The 24,433-nt window shown below is 36.6% G+C and overlaps 2 protein-coding genes across 6 annotated transcripts in view; one reads left to right on the top strand and one right to left on the bottom strand.

Moving 5' to 3' along the window:
- Positions 1–10,991, top strand: part of NCAPG (non-SMC condensin I complex subunit G) — a 31,138-nt gene extending 20,147 nt beyond the window's left edge. For all 3 annotated transcript variants that reach the window (XM_026122025.2, XM_026122022.2, XM_026122023.2), the window contains 8 exons: positions 1,247–1,480; positions 1,774–1,955; positions 4,764–4,938; positions 5,355–5,516; positions 6,370–6,541; positions 8,073–8,165; positions 9,699–9,777; positions 10,637–10,991. In XM_026122025.2, the coding sequence (XP_025977810.2) occupies positions 1,247–1,480; positions 1,774–1,955; positions 4,764–4,938; positions 5,355–5,516; positions 6,370–6,541; positions 8,073–8,165; positions 9,699–9,777; positions 10,637–10,763 (1,224 nt within the window). In that variant the 3' untranslated portion in view covers positions 10,764–10,991. The remainder of the gene's footprint in view (positions 1–1,246; positions 1,481–1,773; positions 1,956–4,763; positions 4,939–5,354; positions 5,517–6,369; positions 6,542–8,072; positions 8,166–9,698; positions 9,778–10,636) is intronic.
- A 4,624-nt stretch (positions 10,992–15,615) lies between these two features.
- LCORL (ligand dependent nuclear receptor corepressor like) overlaps positions 15,616–24,433 on the bottom strand; it is an 85,534-nt gene continuing 76,716 nt past the window's right edge. For all 3 annotated transcript variants that reach the window (XM_064511381.1, XM_064511380.1, XM_064511382.1), the window contains one exon: positions 15,616–15,840. In XM_064511381.1, coding sequence (XP_064367451.1) covers positions 15,827–15,840 — 14 coding nt within the window. In that variant the 3' untranslated portion in view covers positions 15,616–15,826. The remainder of the gene's footprint in view (positions 15,841–24,433) is intronic.

Raw genomic sequence — 24,433 nt, 5'->3', positions numbered from 1 at the left:
TGGATTTAAAACTTTTTTTTTTTAATTTTCTGAGATAAGCACTCTTTTTCTCCCCAGAGTTCATGTCCCTATACGATGGGTTTCATATTTACAGTGTTGTCTCCTGAATATTGCATTTCTGGTTATGCTAGGGCCCAATTGCTGAAGGATGAGCAGAAAAAATTATTTCCTGGATTAGCCAACTTTCAGTAGTTAGGTTGCTGTCCAGAGATATGGAAGATGTTGGCTGGGCTCACATCAAACTGATGATGGCATAATCTCCCATCTTTGTGGTAAATGTTCTGATGCTGAGCTAATTATATAAAAGATGGCATTATCATTAACTTCTCTAACCCTGGCTTTGAGGGAAGTGTATGTGGTCACCATGCTTTAAGAGCTTGTGTATGTGCGTGTGTATATGGGACACTGGTTGAGGTGCTCAAGAGAACTGATACACAAGGGACAGCAGGTGTGTAACTGACTTCCAGAAAGGGTGAGATTTGGAAAAGGTATTGAGATGGCATACTTGGCTCAGACAAGATGATAAAGCCTTCAGTCACCAAAGTGGCAGAACTTCTGGTTCCTAGGAAGTTAGCAAGCAGTATTGTTTCTAATTTGCATAATGAGTATATCTTGTTAAAAGCCAGTCTGTTTGCTTAGGAAGGACTGATGTTTTAGGAAACAGTGAGACTTAAGCAATTAGGTTCTGTGGATACCCAAACCCATATTCTTTGTGTTGGCCACTGCTAAAACAGGATGTGGGGCTAAATAGATCCCTAGACTAACCCACTATGTCTGGCTTTATTTGAATGTTAATTTGAAATATATATATAGTAACATATGCACCATTGCATTTATTATACCATCTTGTCTTTCTGCATACTGTTCTCTAAGTAAGCAATACAGTATTTCAGAGCAGGTGTCTTACCATGTTTTTTGTGTAGTGCTTAGCATTATGGAGTTACTGTAATCAAACAATTTTTTTTTTCCTGTTTGTGCTATTATGTCTCTTTAGAAGTTAACACAATAAGACTACATCTCTTCCACACATGCGTGCACACATACTTAACCACCCACTCCACTTTCTACTTCCCTTGTACAGCAGCATAGGCAGATGGATGAAGGAACTGCCACCATCAGAAGTTAACTTTCTCTCTTTTTTTTTTTTTTATATAAAATGTTACCAAGACAAGGAAATTAGGAATGTAAGAGTGCTTCTTTAAATTTACATAATACCTTCTGCCTGTATTTTCCTTATTAAACCTAGGTTTTACAAATAGATGATATCAAGGTTAAGCTAAGTGCTTTAAAAGCAATCTTTGATCAGCTAATGTTGTTTGGGATTGAACCATTCAAAACCAGAAGAAGCAATGAGTCTCCAAGTGAAGATGTACAGATTACAACTGAAAATTGCGAGGAAGAAACTAGAACAATAGAGGAAGAAGAGACTGCTACGATTCACAGTCTGCTACAGCTTCTTTCTGGTTTCTTAGACAGTGAGGTAAGAAATACTTTTTCTTTTCTTTAAGGTTTTCTGTTGGATCACGTTGCAATTAAACATTAAAGGATGCGTAAGTGAGATGAATGAACTAATGTTAAAATAACTGCCCTAGAAAATTACCACAACTTTGTCACTGATAAAGACCAACGTTATTCTTAGGTCAGCTTTGAAATCTGTGCAGGTGCAAATATGTAAATGTACAGAGGTGACTGGCAAAATAGGATGTAGACTATTACAATGTATTAGTGAAAAATGTGGTGTTTGTTGTATATATGATCAACTCTTCTTTCTAGTTTTCAGAACTTCGGACAGAAGCTGCAGAAGGCATAGCCAAATTGATGTTCTCTGGGAGGCTAATTAGTGCCAAGCTTCTTTCTCGTCTTGTTTTGTTGTGGTATAATCCTGTCACTGAAGAGGATACTCGGCTTAGACATTGTCTGGGAGTTTTCTTCCCTTTATTTGCTTATGCAAATAGGTATGGACTCTGTAAAATGTTATGTAAAGACATACACTGGACTGGCAGCTTTAGGAACCTTTTTCAGTCATATACAAAGTGGAAATGGTTTTATTGCAGGACAGTAACAAAAGAAAGTCTGGGATTTTTGAACTTGAGGGTACCAAACCTGAAGACTTGACTAATAGTCATTCGGCTTATTCCCTGGGGTTCAGCAGCTACAATTCCCATGTCCTTTATTAAGCTCCTAGCCATTTATTTAGCTCTTAACCCTCTTTGATCTTCAGATTCATCCATTTAGATTTAAAGGTCTAATTCAGTCTCCTGTGCATATTACTTCTGAATGTGCATAAACTCAACCTATGAATATTCTGAAAATTGCCCAATACTGTTTTACCTTTGTGGCACTCCATTTTTCTTCTCTCTTACACCTATGATTGAAACTTTTCCTCGAGGTATTAAAAACAAATTTAAAAGATAGGCTTTACTTACGCTATTGAGCACTACAGCTAAACTTGGAAGCCTCCCTGAAGAGGAGCTAGCAGTAATGCTTCAAAAGGAAATAGTGCCAAGCAGAAATAAAAGAAGCAGTTAGGCTGTTCTTCTTTAAAACCAAAGAATACTCCAAACTAAATTCATATCAGATTCAAATTCTCCTGTTTGTTTTGGGAGTGGACAGAGGAAGTAGAGGATTTATGTAAGCAGGCAGCAGTGTAAATAGCAATTCTCCTTTCGCTTGCTTAAAAAAAGTTTGACTTATCTTTGAGCTGCTGCTAGTGGTGTTGGCCAATTTGAACTTGCTGTTCGTTTTCTGCTTTTTATGGCTAAGTTTTAACTTAAGAATATTATGTGATCCCTTATCTATTTTTCAAAATAATTTCTTTTTTAATTTTTACGGCCTATAAACTGCCACAGCAAGAGTAGTAGTTCAAAGGGGAGTTAGTCTGAAAAATGTCTTTGCTGTTGTCAAAGAAGCAATAGGAAAAAAAACAGGTCTCTTCCAGAGTGTTTTCTTCCCTATTTAAATTCTGTTGAAAATTAGGCGAAAACCTAATTTAATATGCTTCCAGCCTCTCTGATATTCAATAATGACCTTAAGCTTTTACCAAGACTCCCTAGAGTAATTCTGCGTATTTCAAAGTCATTTGCAAGAGGAGCAATTTCTTCTGGCACCTCACAGAAAATCTTCTGTCCTTTTACTTGAAAAGGAAAGCACAGTATGCTTTAAGAAAAAAAGTGGAAATATCAATAGGGGGAAAAAATCCTAAATCTTAGTCTGGCTGACTAATTCAGAATCGTTGTTTAGTTAAGAAACCTCGTTAGTCTTCAGTCTTGAACATTATCTGCATTTTGGATCACAAATAGTTCACAGTAAGATGCATCACAGAGTATCTTCAGTTACCAATAATGTATTTTCGAAAGAGAATTATTACTTTGTATGGCAGCTGATTCAGAGCTGTCTGCAAAGTTGCCATTTAGAAAAGGAAAATTTGGGTAATCAGTTTCTGTTGAGGTTGATGTCTGATTTTGGTATGAACTTCTCACCAACCTTACTGATTCGGTTTATGTTTTCTGGGTATTGCTCTGTTAAACTCTATGGCTGATCATAGTTATAGTTAAGAGGGTTACTTTTTGAAATGAAACATTTGAACTTCGTATGAGAAACAAATGTTGATGCTGACTTCTATATTTGGTATTTTGTCATGCCAATAGAATGGCATGGCACATCAATAACAGGGACAGGATGCTATAACCAGTGGTCAATTCTTATTCATAGTTGGTTTTGTGTTTTTGTGTGTTTTTTGGTTGTGTGTGGTTTTTTTGTTTCTTTTTTTTTTTTTTTTTTTTTTTGAGTAGTAATCTCTCAGACAACCTCAGGGGCCTAAAACCTAAAACTTAATCTGCCTTGCGCCTATATGCTATTGGATTTTTTTTTAATTTGCAGGAAATCTGAATATGCTTAAATTCTGCTTAAACCTGCAGAAAGGGAGAGCTCTTGCTTCTGCTCTTTCTTGCCCCAGTCATAGTGCTCAAAAGGTCTTTCAGTCAGCTGATTCGGCTCATCTACCCAGCAGTATCTGTGTGTTTTTTTTCCTCTTAATTCTTTTTTACTTTATTAGTCTTCTCCTGTAGTTAAATTGGTTCAAACAGGCTAATAAGTGCCAAAGTCAGTACAAGGTACTATTTGGTAAAGTGAAACCTTGTTCTTTTGCCAGTAGTTACCTGTTAAATTGTTTTGACCCATCTTGTGGAACTACACCTTTACATAACTTGCTGCAGAATCTTTTAAGTGCAACATGATTTTTAGGCTTGCTTGGCAGGAGTATTTAACTTTTTGAAGAAAAGAAAGCACAAGTATTTTTTCCAAAGTCTTGTTAGCTGCCACAGTTTTTTTTGCCAGGCTTCCTTACTTTCTTACATAGGAAGAAGTATCCCTGAAGAAAGATACTAGCAGAAAGAAGGAATGAGCAGGAGAAAAATAGATGTATGAAAGTGTGTTTCTGTCCCTTGCCTATATATATTAGTTAGATTTTTCCAGTAGTAAGAATGAACTTTCAAGCTGTTCTGAGGTAGGAAGCGTTACTTAAAACTTGCTTGAAATGGCCATGAGCTAAAGCTGAAGGAAGTCGGTTTTATGATGCAGTCTTGATGATATCTTGATCCTGCTGGCTGTCTTTGATAAGGTTGGCTGTTCACTCTGCTTTGATTGGTAGCTTAAATGTATTGTAATGGGTCTGTGAAATTTCATTGTAGAAGAAAAAATTTAGGGGTGAATTAAACTTTAATTTTGTCTCATTATGCTACTAATCTGTGACTTAATTGAAACAGGTCTAACCAGGAATGCTTTGAGGAAGCTTATCTTCCAACTCTGCGAACATTGTTAAATGCTCCTGCCACTTCACCTTTGGCTGAAATAGATACCAGTAATGTTTCTGAACTGTTAGTGGACCTGAGCAGACCAAGTGGACTCAAACCTCAGGCCAAAAAGTCCCAAGAGTATCAGGTATATAGCAATGGGTTGAAGTGGAGGAAGGCACTTGGTTTGTGTCTAGAGATTAAGAATTGACCCCCTTCACTTACCACCAGCTGGTTGTCTGGGCCCCTCACATAGCCTGCATGTGTCCATGGACTAAGCAAGTGACAGTACAGGGAACAAAATCTTTCACTGTAATTTTTCTCTCCCTACTTCCATTCCCTGTTGTAGTTACATAATGCTAGTAGGAACTTGCACCAGCCCTAATTATCTTTAATGGGGAAAGTATAAAGATCAGATAGTACATGTACTCAAAATACTGCATATTAAGAAAGTATTTACTGTGTAAAATTATTCATTAGCTGCTTAAATCAGAATGATCTTGTTGTCTTTTGTAAATAACTTCCAACTAAATTTCAGAAATATCTGATTTCTTTCCTTTATAGGACTTAACAGTGCATGATAGTTTGGCAATGAAAATTTGCAATGAAATTTTGATGGACCCAACTGCACCAGATGTTCGTATTTATGCAAGAGCTTTAAATTCATTAGAACTCAGTAATTGTTCCACAGAGAATCTTCTGCTTCTGCTGGATGAGATTCTAGAGGTAGTACATAAATAACATGGCTGCTACTATTTTAATCACTAGCAGTCTAATATTCTGATATGCTAAAAACCAACGTGCCTTTTGTTTACTGTGATAATATGACCAGAATATCTCTGTTAGCAAGTCTTTATTGAAAATTCATTTTTGATGAGGTATTTACAAAAATCTGAGCTGAGTTCATTGTATAATTTAAATATTTCAGCTATCACAGATAATAAAAATAGCTTGAAACAGTGTGTGCAACTTGATACGATTGAATACAATAGGTTGTTTTGATAGCTGTGGTGTAGTTTATTTTTTTACATTCAATATTAAGGCCTTTACAGCCTGGATGGCTTATCTTTCGTTGATAATTAACAGCCAAAATGTTTACGCCTAAACTTACCTTTAAGATCATTGGGCAACAGGAAAAAAATGCTTTGTTTGAGATGAACTGGGAAGGGATTACAAGACTGATGGAAAGTTTTACATTGTTGCTGCTTTTATTAATATGGAGGTTACGGTAAAATTTGGAAGTGGGACAGATGAAGACAGTGCCATGTAGTAATGTCAAGAGGAATTCCAGTCCACTCTGAGCATATCATCTAGAAATAGGAATGTTCCAGCACTCGCCTGGAAAGGTTCAGTCACTTTATTTTTAATGTTTCTTCATGTCTCTCACAATTTTTGGGGGAGTTTCAGTGCCTGATGTTGATGGAGAGAGTGCTTCTCCTTTCATTCTGAGTAATCATCTTCATGTGACACACAGAATTAGCTAAATTTACCCTAAGAATGATACAATTAATAACTTAATAGATAACAGAAATAGTTATAAAAATAAGCAATGTTTAACATTTAAATGTCTCTTCCCCAGAAAGTGAAAGACAAATTGTGCCAAAGAGCTATTGAGAAGATCAAGATAAACTTAAGCAAAGATGCTAATATGGGCAAAGACCACTCTGAAAAGACAGAGGAAACGGGCTTCTCTGAAAGGACACAGGAAACTGACATTGCATTAACTGAAAATAATAGTCAAAATGAAGAAGGTAATTCAGCAGAACTGTTATTTAGTAGGAGATATACAAGTGGGTGACTTGTGCACATCTATGTGAAAAAAAAGTCTTGTTTTTCTCTATTAAATGAATCTACTTTTTGAAAACAAGGGAAAAAGGTAGTATTTGTTAAATATACATGCTTTTTAAAATATTCATACTGATGTATCTTCCATTTTCTATTGGTTTTTGATCAGTTTCTCTGTTATCTCATTTTCTATAATACTCTAGTACAGCCAGTGTTGTATTTTGAGACTTGGTCTCCCCTGCAATTCTTCCTTTTTAACAAAGGCAATATTAAAGTGGGCTTTCTGTAGCAGTTTGGTGCATTCATCTGTCTGCTAAATACTAGTGATTGTAAACTCCCTTTTAGAATGTGAGTTACTATTTCAGAGAAAGAATCAAGTACTTTGTGTTTTCTTGGACCTCAAAGTTGCTATGCCTGCTTCGTGCAGACTGTGTTCCATTATAGCAGTACGTAGTTGATATCTGTAGTGTCTGGGGTGTGATACTGGTGCCTTTCCCTGTTGCTAGTTCATTTGTTGGAGGCAGAATTGTTCTTATCTATTTATTTTTATTGCTATTCAAGAGCTTGAAGTGGAAGAAGCTGGAAGACTGTCCACCTTCTGCACAACTTACGCAGTTTCAAACGCCTTGGCAGCGTACTTTGTGTTGGTGGCGTAGGAAGTCTAATGTTTTTGGTAGAAAAGCAATGAGATGAAACTTGATTAGGCTTACTTAAAGCAAAGATCTTGATATGCAACTGTCTTAAGCAAAGACTACTATTTTGTTTGCATTTATTTCTTTTCTAGTGGATTATTTCAGAGCTTTAGTGTGTTGTTTCTGGAAGTATCTAATATTTTAATTATGTATATCTTCTATATTTATATGTTTGAATATTTATTGGATAGGGAACTGGAGACATGCTTATGCAAAAACGCAACTTCCTATTTCTAGTTTAACTGTTTTCTGCTAACAGCTAATAGTACTTTTTGGTCTGAATTTCTAATGAAGAAGAAATTTTGAGCACTCTTTTTAAGCAGACCGTCCTTGCATCCTGTAGGAGAAAAATGATGTTCTCCCTCCCCTGCTGCCCATACATTTGGGATCACTGAAAGCAGAGGAACGTTTACTTCTTCAAATATGTATATGGTACCTGTGAAGCAAAAAGGGAAACAACCATTACTTTTTGTCCTTCAGTTGCAGCACAGGAGATCTAGATCAGGTGTTAGGAAAAAAGCTTTCTAGGAGTAACATAGATTGTGCAAGAAAGAAACTTCCTAGAATTCTTGGAATTTTTCAGAGGAGGCTAAAGGATAGTTTAGATTTTATCTATCTATGTTGGGGTAGGGATATAGCTAGAATCACATTTTAAGCTTCCTTCTAGCTTTATCTAATTTACAGAAAAAGTGGGTTTGAGATTGTATGGCTTTTTATATAACAGCAAAAGTTTTAAGTACCAGTATTTTGGGTAAAGTAAAAGTTGATCATCTATGATTTCTTTGTGCACTACTGTGATTAACAGAAAATAATGAAGAAGCTGATCATACTCCAGTTAATGAATTTAAAAGTAAAGCAACTGCAAAATCGAAATCTACCAGAAACAAAGCTGGCAGAGGTATGCCCTAGCCTTTTCTGTCTGTAATACTAGTTGTTTTTAATAAAGGAATTAGTTATTAGTTTTTGTAAACCTATGCACATAAAAATAATTCAGTCTTCATCCTATGTTGTAGTTTTTTAAAATTTAATTTGTTAAAAGATAGTCTCTCTTGTGGAAGCTTTTGGAGCAGTATAAATCACAGAATGGTTGAGGTTGGAAGGGACCTCCAGAGATTTAGTCCAACCCCTCTGCTCAAGCAGGGTCACCTACAGCAGGTTGCTCTGGACTGTGTCAAGATGCTTTTGAGCATCTCCAAGGATGGAGACTCCATAACCTCTTTAGGCGACCTGTTCCGGGGCTCAGTCACCCTCACAGTAAAAAGGTTGTTTCTTATGTTCAGATGGAACTTCCTCTGTTCCAGTTTGTGCCCGTTGCCTCCCATCCTGTCACTGGACACCACTGAGAAGAGCCTGGCTCCCACTATATGCTTAATGTTATTTCAGCATCAGTGAAATGTCAACAGTCATTCAGTCTTGCTGCTGTCATGAATTCTCTTAAAAACATGGGAGCCAGTTGTAGAATAATTGCAGTGAAGTTGTATGAAATTTAAAATGTACTTTACAAATTCTCTGTGGCAAGGAATCTATCTGGATTCAGATATTTAAAATGATGTGCTAAATGCACACAGAGGATACTTCTCTTAGGAAGCATGGATCTTTAACCTATGTGGAATAAAGCAGCTTTTCCCAGTTGCTTTAAAGGCTGGAAGTGTGGCTTGCAAGGCCCTGTTGGCTGTCTTTGATACTTTGTAAGTATTGCCCTGGTATTTACTGCAGGATGAATTCTGATATGAGACATACAGCTTCAAACTGTAAATGAGAAGTGTTTTTTAAAAATTTGAGACAGACCAAATGGTTTCTTTCTCACAAATATATTGAGAGTAAGGGTGTGTAGGCACTTGGAGATGAATAAAGATTCAATCCCCAAAGCACTACTTTTCTTTCTTAGTTTATAGTGGAGGCCTGTAGATATGCTTAATATCCAGATTAACCTACACTGACTAAAATGCATAAAAATACACAGACAGTATGTGATTACAAAATGACTTAACTGTTGTTTAGTTAAGTGTCACTACACTTGTATAGATGTTAATGAAGAAATTCAGCTTAAATGTGATTTCTTATGCAAAATTATATATAAATAATTAAGTTTTTTATAATGTGCTGTTAGCCACTCCCAACACCACAGTTTAAAAAAAAAAAAAAAAAAAAAAAAAAAAAAACAGAAAAACCCCTCTGGCTACAGGTTTTCAAGACAATTTCAAGTAATTTACAGTAATGTAGAGGTGTTCATTTTATGTGAATACAAGTAGATTGTGGGTATTTTTCTTTCTGTTTAAAAAATTCTATCTGATATGGTGACTACATATTGTGTGTTTAAATGAAACATCAGAACAAAATAATATTTCTTCAATAAAGTTTTAAGATGCAAAACTGTTTTAACAAAAGAAATAGTTCCATGATATAAAAACTGACTTTTGCTTATACCTAGGACAGCGAAAAGTAGCAGCAGAAGCTAGGTCTGTGAGCAGAAGAAAAAATCACAGAACTGTAACATCTGCCAGTGAAAGGTAAATCCCTCCTTCTCCACCATTGCAAGTATGATGTCAATTCTAGCAAGAGAATTTAATTCACATGTTTTTCCTCCCCCAAACTTGCATTTTTATCCTCTATTCCTAATACAGAGATAAATATTTAAGAAAAAATATTTATTTGAACTGACAGCGAACGATAATGGCGGGTTTGACAACTTCACATTTTCTTATCATTGCCTAAGAGCAAGTAATTCATTTTTTGCATATGTTTGGTACATAGAGTTTATGTTCTATTCAACTTAGAGTTGGGTTTCTGACTTGCGTTACTTTTCTTCCATTCACTTTTTCCACTTTTTGATTTAATAACTGTAGTGTGAAAGAATCTGATATTTTTCACATTTGGCTGCTGTTTTTTTGCTCGTTTTTTCAACACTTAATTGATAAGCTTCTAGGAATGAGTGATAAATGAATAAACACAATACATTCCTTCCCTTCAGATCACATAGTCCATAACTGTTAAAAAGCCATTATCTTTAAAATTTTCAGTTGTGCTCGCTTTCTCATGCAGGTAACCCATGGACCTTAGGTTGATCAGGGTCAACCTTTCCAGTTCACTTATTCAGTGTATTCACTTTGATCCACTCTCCACCTAATCTTTTGGGGTTTTTTGCATATTTTGCAACTACAAACACTTGATTATCTTTTCTGATACTGCTGTATCACTTAAACATAAGTATATTATTCTCTAAAATATGAAGTATATAACTAGTAAGAAGTATTTTTCCTTTTTAAGACCCTGTTTTTATTATACATGGTTTTAAGCTTGTTAATATAAATACTTTTCAATTTTCTTACAGTCTTTTTTGGCCTTAATTTAAAATATTTTATATTTCAGTGGTGATGAAATTCCAGAACCAGTCCCGATGTCAAGTTCAAGGCCTTCAAGACGAGCAAAAACAGCAGCACTTGAAAAAACAAGAATGAATCTTTCAAGCCTTCTGAATAGAGAAGCACATACATGAAGACAAAAGTAGAGAAAGTGTCCTAAAGTAGTTAGTAGCAGACTTGAAAAATAAGCTTTGTTTTGTTGTTAGTCAATTTAACTTCTATGATTATGATCATTTAAAACTGCAGATTTTTCTAGGAACTCTTTTATTTTTTTAATAGACTTTTGATAATTTTTCCCAAATTAAGTGCATCATTCATGTAATAAAAATCTTATTCTCAGAATAAAACCTGAAAAAACTCTATTTTCTTGTTTAATTTTTTTTTTATCCTCAAATGAGGATTGTTATTGGTGGTAGGTATTTAATACTTCTGTTTATTGAGAGTTACATATTTAAAGTGTTTTTCTTTTTTTTTTTTTTTTTTTAACATCATTCAAAGATAATATTTGACATGGAGTGAGTGCTCTTGACTGCAACACTTTTGAATGTACCTGCCTTTAATGCACTTACTTTCTCTATTTATTGGCCTGCATCTCTGGTGACTGTCAAGGGAGGTTTTATGGTTTATGTTAATGTAAAATAGAATTGGTCTGAATTGTGCATTATGCTTCCTACACATGTATGTATGTGTCTGCTTTATTTTAAGTAAATGTCAAAACAGTGAAACTGTAAGTTACTAACTCTGTAAATCTAAGATGGGAAGCCAGCCACTGACCTTGACCTTGTTACAAGAAATCACTCTAGTGCTTTCAGAAAAGCACGTAAAATTATTTGTGGTACAAAAGAAGATCCAATAAGGGAAGGAATACTTAGGGACAGAAAGAGCAGAAAATAAAATACTTTACGGTCTGTGTAGTGCTGTTGTAAAGTGGCATATACTTGTGATTTCTTTATAGCTTTGAAGATCACAAACCTTTTTCTAATGTTATACTCAAGAATAGTCATGAATTTTACATACACAATGGAAGACTAAAGTGAACTCTAGTTGGCTGTGCAGATTCACTCTGGGAAATTTGAGACAGTCTTTGGTTTGGAAACCGCTCTATCAGTTATGTCCTTCTTGTTACCATTCGTATAATTTCCAAGGCAGTCAGAGAAAACTCATGTTGATTACTTGACGTGGACATGTTACCTAATCATGTTGAATGCAGCTCTCTAGGGAACTTCCATTTAAAATAAATTAATATACTGCAAGAAATCTTCAGTAATTCTCAGAGATGGCTTAGTGAATAAGAGGTGTTCCCAACGTGCCATGCCCCAAGTGATATGCTGTTTTCAAATTTGCATATAGAAAATGGAGACAGGATCATGCTGCTTTTCATCCTTTCAGTTTTTGCCGGAAATCTTTCAGACCCTGAAATGCCATGATGCATTCTTTGTGCTGTAATATTTGCTATTTAGAAGCTTATATAACTTTGTGATTAAGTGGTTTTTATTCATGATTTTAAACAGAATTTTTAAGCTTTGAGCTCCCTCCTTTGTTAATTTTTCTCCTTCAAATACTTATTCTAGTTTGTATTCCTAGTGTGAATTTGTGGATGTGCAACCACTTGAGATCAGAGTCATTGCCTGTCCCCTTGAACTATGCTCAGGCAGCATTCACAAGGGTGACGTATATCCTTCAGTTTTTCCCAGCTGTCTATCAATCAGACCTTCCCCTGTGCTGTAAAGTTTAGATTTTTTTTATTATTTAGTTACAAGTTTTCTGTCTTTTTCTCTCCTCTCTCCAGGAAAAGAATGAGTGTGTTTCTCTTCTGCCATTACTAGGCTTTCAAAAACTGCTGGTAGTTCCCTTTGTTCTTTTGGTCAAAATGAGTTTCCAAAATGAGGAATAATAACAATTTTAAAAGGCTTCTCTGGAAATGCTGTTCCAAATAAGCTGGAGACTTTTGAGTTTTGCCTTGCTTCCCTGTCATGCCTGGCCACGCTGCAGGTTGTCTCCCTGGGATCTCTTTGGGCGTGCTATTGTACTGAATGATCAGGTGCCCCATATCAGTCACCTGTGTTAATCAGTGCATGTCTCTGCTGTGGATATGGCTTCACTGGTATCTGTTAGCACAAGAAAAACACAGACAAACTGGAGCAAGTTCACTGGAAGGCTGCCAGCTGGTTGGGGTCTGGAGCGCTTCCCTTTAACACAAGGCTGGGGGAGTGGGGCTCGTTCCATCTGAAGAAGAGGTGGCTACCAGGGCACCCAACCACAGTTCCTGGTTCCTACAAGAAAGTGTTTGAGAAGATGGAGCCAGGCTCCTCTCAGTGGCACAAGGTGGGAGGATGAAAGGCATAAGCTGAAACAACAGGGGGTCAGATTGGATATAAGGAGAAGCAAGCAGCAGAACGGGTTGCCCAGAGAGGTTGCGAAGTCTCTGACATAAGTTTTCAAGACTCAGCTGGTCCAAGCCCTGAGCAACCTGGTCTGACCTCAAATCTGGCCTTACTTTAGGAAGTATGTTGGGCTACAGTTCTCTGGAGGTCCCTTCCAACCTGAGTTATCCTGTGATCCTGTTTCACACTGGAAGTTTGACCAGGAACTGATGGGTGATTTCCAACTCTTCTCTGCCCTCTAGCCTAAGTGAAGGGTTTTCAGTGCAAGGGAAAACACAGGGTATACTCTTGCAAAATTACTTCTTTTGAGAAGAGATGGCTGCTAAATTACATGGTAGCATGATTGGATGTATGTGAAAAAATGCAACAAAGTGGATTATTGGCAATAATCAAGGTTAAAAATATAGGCAGCTGGATTTCTGAGAGAGTCCCATACAATTTTAATTGGATGCATTCAAAGGAGATAGGGAGCCAAATCCAGGCAAATCTAGCTTGCTACCTGGCAGTGAAAGAGTTAGTTTGCATTACTATTTATAGCTAAAATAATGTTACTGATTTTTGATTTACTTTAATTCTGTAGAGTTGGGGTACCTAACTTCCTGCCCGCTGAATTAAGGCATCAAATTTTATCCCCAAAATATTCCAATTGGCATGAAAGACCACAGTGTCTTGGTCCCTCTGAACCAATTACTATGTGTTCTTGCATGCTCTCCTTCACTTGCATGCCCTCTGGCGCTTGCTCTCACTTTTTTTGCGCGCGCTCTCGCTCGCTCTCGCGCGCTCTTGCTCTCTCTCTCTCTCTTTCCTGGCTAAACACAAGAAGGTATTGCCTTTGGTATTTTTGGATGCTGTTTTGTTTGTGTGTTTTTTGTTTGTTTGTTTGTTTTGTTTTGTTTTTTTGGAGGGCACTGTCTTGATACATACAGGCTTTTGTGGTGTTTTTCTTCTCTACCTTCTTACAAGTATTTTTGGGGCGTAGCAATGGGACTGAGTTAGGTGGAATGTCTTGAGTGCAAGAGCCAAACTGGACCTGGATTAGAGAACTTGCTTCCATATTAAAGAATTATTAATTAGCAGCGGTCTTTTGCAAACATATAATGACCTACCAACATTTATTTATTCCCCAGTAATCTTTGTTTCTTAACATCAGCTTTAGGATTGTTGTTGTTTGTTGCCTAATCAAGCTCTCTTCAGACAACAAACTCCATGTTTTCTTTTTGTTAGAGTCTCCTTTGGCTGGTCACTACTGAAAGATGAATGGTGAGTGATGTGCCAACAATACAGGTGAGACACCTCACCTTTTTTTTTTTTTTTTTTTTTTTGAGGTAAGACACCCCAGTAATGAAAAAGCTGTGCTATGTACTCAGTCTTTGTTTGACATGGAGAAAACCCTCATGGCATCTCCTCCATAAGCCATATGGACAAGGACATAGGCCTCATGGGGGCCTTGTGGGACCTTGTCAGCCTTCCCTGAATTCACAGGAATCTTTAATTACTGGATTCTTTCTGAAACTAACAAACTTTTAGAAAGAGGAATCGCAACTTCATTTTGTTAAATAAGACAGTAATTTTAAGTGACTACCCAAACCTCTTGTTATATAGAATATAATGTCTTCCAAGGAAATTTTCTGCTGGAAAATTGGCTCTTGGCAAGTAAAGGATATACAATTTAGAGAATTAAGGAATCTCTACACTAGCTGTTGAATGTATGACTCCAGAAAAGAGAAATATATAGTACAGTTTTATTCTAACATTTTTGTTATAGCTATAATAGTTTTGATGAATGAAGTACATTAACCTTGCTAAAGCTGATTTAGAACTTGAAATGTCTACGACGTAGTCAACTACAACCATACTTTTTCTGAGTAGATTTTATAATTTTGATGTTTACATTAAATTTCCAAAGTACAAGAAAAAAATGAAATAGGAAGAGCATTTACATCCATTTTAATTGGTGGCAGGCATAAATTTATAAAAACAAAAGGGGAAGAAAGACCATTTAGCAGAAACCTCAAAAAGTGCAGATGCAGATCTGTTGAATGACAGTCTTTCAAGAGATTCTCCTGTAGAGTTGGCCTTTCATTTAGACATTATAGTCATTAAACACTGGCACACAAAAGTTCTCAAGATAAATGAAGATGATAGCATACTGCAGAAATAAATGGTTGTTCAATATGTTTCAAACTGTTTATGAAGGAGATCTCCTTAGATAATTTACCTTCTCTTTTTACTGCTTTGCTTCGAGGTAGTCAATCTCCACCTGTTACAGATTTGTTTGAATTGTTATTACCATAAATCTTTACATGGTGACCTATGTCACAAATTACATAATATATTAAAATTTTCGTGCACAAAAATAAAACTGGGAAGTAATAAACTTAAAGAGCATAGAAAAATCACAATACTAGTAAAGGGGAATATCTGATTCTGATACAAATTTGTACTGCAAAACTTTCATGATGGTCAGATGTGAAACTTCCTGTTTTAAAAAAAGAGAAAGTACATCAAAATGAATAATGCTAGTAGTAATATAAAGCCAAATCACACAAGATCATTTCAAGATCAATGTAATAAATGCTCATTATTCAGCAGAAAAAAAATCAAGAACAATGTACAAAATAATAGTGCAAGAACAGCTGCAATCTATTTGTTCTCATCAGTTTTGAGATTTTGGTTAAAAACTTTACAGCTGGCAAGGGAGGCTGCTGCAAAACTCAGATTCCACTCAGTGGGCTGATTAAGGCACATCTTTATGGACTTCAAATGTTCATTTTCTGTGTTCAAGTCTACTGAATTCTGCGGCTCCGAGACTTTCACTTGTAGCGTGCTGTAAGAAAAGAAGTGGGGGTGGGTAAGGGAGAAGAATGGGAAGCATTTTAGTACCCTATTTTTTTTTCTCTCCCCTGCCCCTCCCCCCCCCCCCCCAAGCATACTGATAAGAGGCAAGATGAGGTGGTGGTAGCTCATGTATATTGATTTCTCATTGCAGTACGTTCCCGAAACACCAGCTGAGATCAGGACCTGGCTGCAGTGTAAAGGTAGAGGGGGCTTGTTCATGTGCAGGAGTAGCTAGAGTCCTGTTAACTTGTGCCGGCTGCTGGTATAGGTCTGCCTCCTGCTAGCACTGTTCACACGGGAACGCTAGTGTGCTGCAGACTGGTCTAAATCACGCCCAAATGATAGGAATTGATTATAGTAAACCCCAGAGCAGGAATGAAGGAAGAACCTCTACCCAACTTATTGTTAAATTAATAAAGCCATAAAAGGACTAATATATAGACAGTTTTTACTTTGTTTTAAATCTAGGAAAATAAGTATTACAGGAAGGAAAAGAAATCAGCCCATATGGGGATCACTAAGCAAACTGGGACATAAATGGGAACTGAGTCACACTTCTCATTGCCAAATAAAGCACGTAATTTTACACACTTATAAGACAAAAAGGAAGAGTTTGGAATACTATCTTATCACTTACAAATTATTTCAAACCTATTTATCTCTAATCTCTTTCTTACTGCCTACCATGTGCAGACATCTACAGCTGTCCTACCTGCAATTCACAGTCTCTCAACATCCTTTTCAAAGGTTTCAAGAGCTGCAAGAATGATACAGTTTGGAAATATTTCTAATTATGCATACTAAAAATAAAACAGCATATTGCAGTTAAGGGCAGCGAGTGATGTTTGTGCTATAAAATAGCTGTACACAAAGTTTCTGCTATTAAAGGGGTCTTTAAGCAGTGTGACTATCTTAATGGCTTTTACTTGCTGAATTTCAGGAAAACAAATCTGCCACATGGCCTAAGCACAAATTATCAAGGATGGAGTCTGCTCAAGTATAATGTTAACTTTAATTATTAAACTGTATGCTATTAATTAATCTTGTTGCATGTATGAAGACCTATGCAAAAGTGCTTATAATGTGGGTAAACAGTCTAATTGAGGACATCTAATTACTTGAGGAAGTTGTAAGCCTATGACCTAGAACAGGATTACTTTGTATTGCTCAAATACTATTGATCGATTTTGATTGAACTTTTTCCTACTTCACAGCAACAGGGAAAAACAACTTGCCTAACAGTTAAAGCAACAGTTCATCAGTATTTTTCATGTATTGTTAGCAGCATGATTTTTATGCTTTTAAATTTTTATGCATGCTATCTAGAATGATAAGTGCTTTTTTTAACATTTTAGTGAAACAAGCTGGACACTTCTCATTTACTAACCGTAGCTCCTAACCTTCAATAATTGGGATACTCCCTAATGCTCCCTCCCCCTAACCTGTGTTTCCTTGTGACCTCATTCTTCTGCTTCTGTCCTTTGTCTTCACGCCCTTTCCTTTATTGCTTTTCCTGATTTTTAGTCTTTCTGTGTTGTTCTGGTCTTTTCCTTGTTGTAGGAAACGTGATTACACTGAGTGCAGGTTTAGGCGGCACAGAGAGAAGACTTTAGTGAGCAAGGTTAATATCTTTGATTTGTAACCTCTTCAGATGTGAACCTGTGCTCTCACTTGCTGTAAGGAAAGTTGAAATCTTTTTCAAGTGGTTTGTTCCCCTCCGGACTATTTCTGTCCATTGCTAAGTGAAGTGGTAGTGCCTGTGTGCTTTTTCTTTTTCTGTGATCTATAAGGAACATAAGGTCTTGGGAGTCTAGACTACAAGAAGTTACAAACTATGAAGAGCGTATGCAGAGTGACTTTAAAGAACAATCTTTCTATTTTCTTAGAGCAGTAGATGTGCAAACCTTGAATAATGTGGGGCAAGTGTTAGACAGAAAAAGCTCAAGGTTCAGGCTTCTCGCAAGATTTGGCATGTTACTTTCATATATAAACTAGAAAATGTACTAAGTAGGTATGCCCATTCTCCAACCAACACTATTAGCAATAACAGACTGCATACTAGGATTTGGTGTAATTCTGAAGAGAATTCCTTATTGTTAGCTTGGACTACACATCAAAATGCAAAGTGCTATAATATTGTCAGACCACAATATACAAATAGGCCTCTATAATCATTTCCCTCTCCAAGGAACTGCCATAGTCTTTATCAAGTAATGCTCGCAACACCTACAGCTATGCCAAATGCTTTGCTTATGTTACAGAGACATAAAAGCCCAAAGTAACTGCGAGTCACTGCCTGGCAACAACACTCTGGTCTTAAAGCATTAGTCCATTCAATGGGGCTACGTCCCATTCTGTCCCTCAAACAAACCGCACACGTTTCATTCCGAGTATGTGTGTTACCCAGTAAATCTTAAATTGCTTTGAAGCAGTTAAGCGTCTGTGTCTTAGGAAGTGTTTTCACATGCCATTGACTGAGAAGTGGCAAAGCTGACTGTGTGCTCCTGTGAGCTAACTGTTTCTATTTCGCTGGAGGCTAGGAATTGTTTATGCTTTTATGCAGTCGTGTCTGACTGAGAAACCAAACTCCGGGAGAAAGCTATGATGACAGACTAGCTGTTCTTAATCAACGACTGAAAGCAACAATTTGAAAGCATAAGACAAACTGATCAGACTGACACCATGGTCCAGGATTATTGTATGCTTTAGATTTTAGTTTTTGTACAAATTTATGTATAAGGTGTAAGAAGCAGGAGTGACTTTGCAAAACTAGAGCCAGAATATATGCTGGTAATTGTTATGCTAACCATCCCCTTGCCCCAGAAGGCAAAAAAATCAAGGGTAGGAAGAAGTTAAATTAACATCTTTTTCACTTCCCCAGTATGGGTAACATCAACCTAAAAAGTTTAAGTATTTTAGGAACTTTTACTGTGACACGAATGAAGTGGGAAGGAATAAGGTTAGAGATCTGCAGTAATATATTTAACCAACAAGGCCAGTTTTTCATCCCACTTTTGTTTCTCCTTCAGCAGTAGTGATTTATATTCTAGCTATTGATGTAGTAAAAGGTATTTCCTAAAGCTGTGAAAAATCCTGTATTTAAATAGTTTTTAAAGTAAGTAATGTCATTAAAGTGTATAATTAACATAGAAGTAGTTGAATTTCCCTAGCTAGCTCCATCAGTAGATTCTATTCTAAATTTTATGCTGTTCCCTGTATAAAAGGTGCACTGTACATTAAGCATGCCTAGTAAAAGAAAGAAATGCTTTGTATAACAATCCTTCCACCAGGAAGAGGAGGACTGCTGGTTACAGCATGATGCTACTAGAAGTGATGTAACGTACTTTGGTAGCGCTAGGAATCGGGCTGCTCAGTATCATCTCTCTGCATCCTCCTAGTGCTCGCGGCTTCCAGGGCTTGTACTGGTAAGAGGCTGGAACTCCCTGTGACTTTCTAGGCAATAGGCACTTATTAGTCTTATATGACAGCCTCTAAAAATGTTTAGAAATTGCCCATTCTGAAGCCATCTGTTTACAATTACAGCAGTTATCTGTTTTTTATTTACTTGAGACTAACTCAGTTAATTAGTTTGAGTGCATTAGTTTGAGTGATTTTGGAAGTCAGACACAGGTGCTTCGGTAACATGACACTTGAATTTCAGCCATGGCATAGTCAATATATCTGCTTTTACTAGTGGCTTTGAAGACAGTCCAATAGGGTTAAAAGACCAGTGAAAAAGAAAATGTGCTTCAGTTCATCATACAAAGAAACAGTGTTTAAAAAAATACTGATGTTTCCTGAAATTTCAGATGCTTTTCTTCTCTTTTTTAATTACACTGTTGTAGTCTTCTAACTACCCTGGGACTGCTGGTAACATATTTACTGCAGAAACATTTCCTGATCAGCTGTTTAAAATTAAAGAGATTTCATATTTCAGAGGGTAAAGTAACTGGATCATATTGTTTCTCAGGACAGAATTAAATATATATTTATTTTGGAAATGAGACTGTTCCTTTTCTTTAGATCAAAAATAATACTTGTAAAAAATAGAATTCAGGGAGTTAAATTGTGTGTTTCTGCACTCTCTTAGTATGTACTATTATCATTGCTCTGTATAAGCAGCACATTCTGGCTTACAAAGTTGTTGACTCATCTCAGAGTGTGCATGTGTGTATAGGAAGAAGTGGACAAAAAGGAGGAGCAGGGAAAGAAAATATCTGAATAGCTTGCATCTTGTCTCTCATAGAGGGTATTTCAATATCAGCATGCTGGATGCTACACTGTGGGGCAGGGAAAAGCAAAGCACCACATCTCTCCATTTAACATCCAGCCCACCCACCTGTGCAAAGGAGAAAGCCCACAGCCATTGCCACCTCTGGCTTAAACGTTTAGTCTACGTCTCCCGCAGTTCTGGCAGTGCAGTACTGCATCACAATTTGACCTATACAAAAACATGAGGCTAATGTAGGAATCCACTATTAATACTCTGGAGTGTTATGGAGATGGACAGACACACATGATGAACTGCCTCACTGGGTCAGAGGGATGGTTCACAGAGCCCAGCTCTGTGACAGACAGCAGTGACAGACTCCACTCCTAGTAAGAGACAGCACGTCAGCCTGGCCACTACCCACAGCTCATTCCCCTCATCATGGGGTTAGGGATGTCAGAGGGTACACTCCTGCCCACTCTGTCCTTACTATCAGCCTTGGTCCTGTCGGCCGGGAAGTTTTCCAAGCCCTTTTTGAACCCACTGACACAGTCTGTCTCCACAACGTCCTGTGACAGCTCCAGACATTCACAATCTGCTATGTGAAAAAAGTCCCTTCCTTCATTTATTTCCTGTTAGTGAGCGGCCCTGGACCAAGTACTGTGAGATCTGGAAAATAAGTATTCTCCCATCACACAATTCACCACCTACACCTCAAATAGAACTTCAGTCAACCTTCATTCTTCTCTCCAAAATGAATAGTCCTGGCCTTTTTATTTAGTTCTGCTTAGCAAGGGAGCTGCTCCAGCCCTATAATCATCTTCATTGCCCAACTCTAACTCCACTCTGTTCTTTGCAAGGTGCAAACCCAGCTGCACAGAGTACTGAGGATGTGGATGCACCAAGGTTTTATACAATGACAAAAATGACAAACACCCCCCCGCCCCGTCTTGTCAATATAATGTCATGATGCCTCACATTTTGCTGGCTGCTGCTGCACATGAAGCCAATGATTCTAGAAAATTGTCAGTGATGACTCCAAGATCTATTTCTTGAATTGTGAGCCTCAATTCCCAAATCAACATTACTGACTCATCTATGAATTCACTATCTTTCAGCAATTTCAGGAAAAGAGTAATGGCCTATGTTATTCAAACAAATGATAGCAGCCAAATGAGAATAAGCCTGATGGACCCTAAGGTCTTATCTCGTCTCCCTTGGCTAAGCAGACACCCTACGTGTGCTTAAGAAGTCTCCAAGATGCTGGAAGCTAAAAGGAGTCTCTCACCCTACTAAAAGCCACTCCTACCATTAAAACAAAAGGAATTAAATAGCAAGGCCTTTGAATTCAATCTTCTACTAAAATAGGCAACAAGGGGCCTTTCCATACTCCTAAGATCTAAAATCCCCGTTCTTTTCCATATTTCCATTTAAAACTACTTGAATACAAGTATTTCTTTCTGAAGTTTTTCTCTCATTACTTTAATTTTATCTAAATTATCAAGTTTAATAATAGAAATACTGATCTTTAATAGTAGGAAGTGAGAGGAAATAATAGGCTGCCAAGCACAACAAGAAAATAATGTTCTTTGAGCTTCTTGTTTTTTAGGTAGTTTGGAACTTCATTCCTCCAGAGAAATATAGGAATAGATGCCTATTGTATGAAAATGACAAAGTTAAAAAAAAATTTGGCTAGCTCAAGTGCATACAACTGCTGAGTCAACCACTGTCTACTAAATGATAAGGTCATTAACAAAAGTAGGCATAGGGATTGTTTATTATCTGTTAGGCGACTCCTCAGTATTTACAATCAGAGAGATTATCATCAAACGCATGCTATAAAGTGACTATGAAAATGTCATCATAGGGTTGTGTTTTTCTAAATCTTTTTCAACACTCATTTGATGATAGCTAAAAAAATATCTCCTTTCCTACTAGCTGAGCTAGGTAAAACTTGTTTTCCTCCTGTCTGACAATAAAAATTTTGCATACTGAGCTTGTTAAACAATACCATGGATGACGTGCACATTTACAGCTCGGAAAATACAACTGCAGTTGTGGAAAATATAACCACAGTTGTAATACACAGCACTGATTTGAGGCTTTTACAGAGAGGCTTCAAAAATACTGTGTAGAAATAGTAAAACTCTAGTAGTATAAAAAATTCTCTGTACAAACTACTCAAACATTTCTCAGAAAAAGGAAGAGTAGAATATATACAGGTTAAAATCTACAATGACTATAGAAGCCTCAGCATATTTTCATACAGATGATTGATTTGGTAATGAAAAAGGTGTTAGAAATAAAGTATGCCAAACAGAAACAAACAGATTTATCACCTCTGAAATTTAAACCCATCTTTCCAGAACGCCAACATGCAAAAAAACGTATCTACAAAAAATCCTGTTACACCTCACTTCCATTTATCAAAGAGGTTCTCAAGTTAATATGAAGTAATATTTTTTGTATGAGCGGATGGAACCACATTTGGATATCTAAGAGAAAGAAGTGCCCTGGAAATAGCTGGCATACTCAACTAGGTCAAAGGGAGTTGAGATAGGCAATATCCAGGGAGGATTTCAAAAACTAGATGTAAAACGGGATTAGCACAGCAGAAATACTAACAAAAATAAAACCATAAACAGGACAGAGAAACAAGACAGGAGGTGAACTGAGTGGAGACAAAAAGACAGGATGAGAAGTCAGAATCAGTTATAGTACCAGACTGAAATTTTCTTTTGCTCTTCACACATTTAACTCAGAAAAGCTTTCTTTGCTTGAGGAAAAAAAGAGTGGGGACAAGAACAAGAGACTGGATAAAAAGAAAGGAAATAGGAATATGGAATATAATCATAAGAGGCTAGCAAGGATTTGCTGAGCACTGGTATCATATCAGTAAAAGAAAATTACTATTTCCTGAAGACATACATTGAAATAGTCACTCACTGTTCAAGCCTCTAGTCAAACTTGCACAGAGACAAAGTTATATAGCACTGCATGTATGTTGCACCTATCAAGTCCATCTTCAAAGAAAATATCACAATAATAAGACCAGACAACACATATTATGCATTTTCAAATAAAAGTTTGGCAAATGGAATACAACATAGTTTCAGAGTGCACTTACAGAAATAACATTATTTCTTCCCCAAACCAGTCATCTATAGAACACTGTCCCCCTCCCTTAAACATAACAGATTTTAGGCAACTTAGAATGTCTAAATTGCAACTTCAAAGCAAAAATCTGGAACTAAAACCAGCAGTTACAAAAAAAGAAAATCTATTAAACTTGCATAGCCATAGAAGAATGAAACTCCACCCTGATAGTTCCCCCAAATACAGGACAGATTTAAATCTATGTTGTCAAGTTCGAGGACAGTTAAAGTTTAGGATAGTTTAAGTTATAATTATTTAAAGCAGCTTGATTTAGAAAGTTATTCAGAACTGAGATGTATCTTTGTTAAAAATTACTATGCTTTGTGGTCATATGTATTACGGCATAGTCTACAGAAGGCACATGATTCTTAAGCAAATAAACACTATTAATGTGAGCTGTCACTGAAATGGGTATGAAGAAGTGATAAAATTTTAGGGGATAATTTATCAGTGAAGATAGTATTGAACCTGTGAAAGGAAAAATAACTCTATGAACTCAAATCTCTCATAGCATACAACCTTTGAAGGTCTTAGAAACAAAAGCCAGCTAGTAATTTAACAGTTGAAAGAAAGCATCATTAGTTTCATGATACACATAATTAATTCTTAGCATCTAGGCACTGCAGCGAAACAAATTTTTGCCTCTGATCATCAGTTCCATGAAAAAAACTACCTAATTTCTATACATTCCTAGAACCTAGAGTTGGGTAAATAAATAAAAAAAATCCACCTGCTGTTCAGATAAGTACTGTCTGAGTCTTCCTTAGAAACACAGATGTTATAAGAGAATCAATTTTTATTATTATTATTCTACTTATTCATAATTAAAAATGGGTTTGAATTAGCTAAAAGAGGTTAAGGTTCAAAGACTAAGAACAAAGTAGGCTGGTACAGACTGTTCTCAGAAGAAACAGACCACCACCACCTCAACACTATGATGAACGCAACCATGTAAATCTTGTCACTTGAACTGGATTAGTCTCAAATCCTTCCTTGATTCATAATTGTTTTTGACCTCACAAAAGCTGTTATGTTATGGAGGAAGATCATCTTCAAAATATGACAAGACAATCCCTGTGTGGCCTTTAAGCCACCAGACTTCTGAATTAAAAAAGGTCAAATAATAATTTGAAAATGAGTTATTTCATTTTCTTTAATTTCTACTATTTAAGGATAATGTAAAAGCAGCTGTAAATAGTAAAATGACAAATATGAA

The sequence above is a fragment of the Dromaius novaehollandiae genome, chromosome 4 (genome assembly GCF_036370855.1).
Source record: "Dromaius novaehollandiae isolate bDroNov1 chromosome 4, bDroNov1.hap1, whole genome shotgun sequence".
Classification (NCBI taxonomy): domain Eukaryota; kingdom Metazoa; phylum Chordata; class Aves; order Casuariiformes; family Dromaiidae; genus Dromaius; species Dromaius novaehollandiae.
This window is presented reverse-complemented; position numbering and strand designations above follow the sequence as displayed.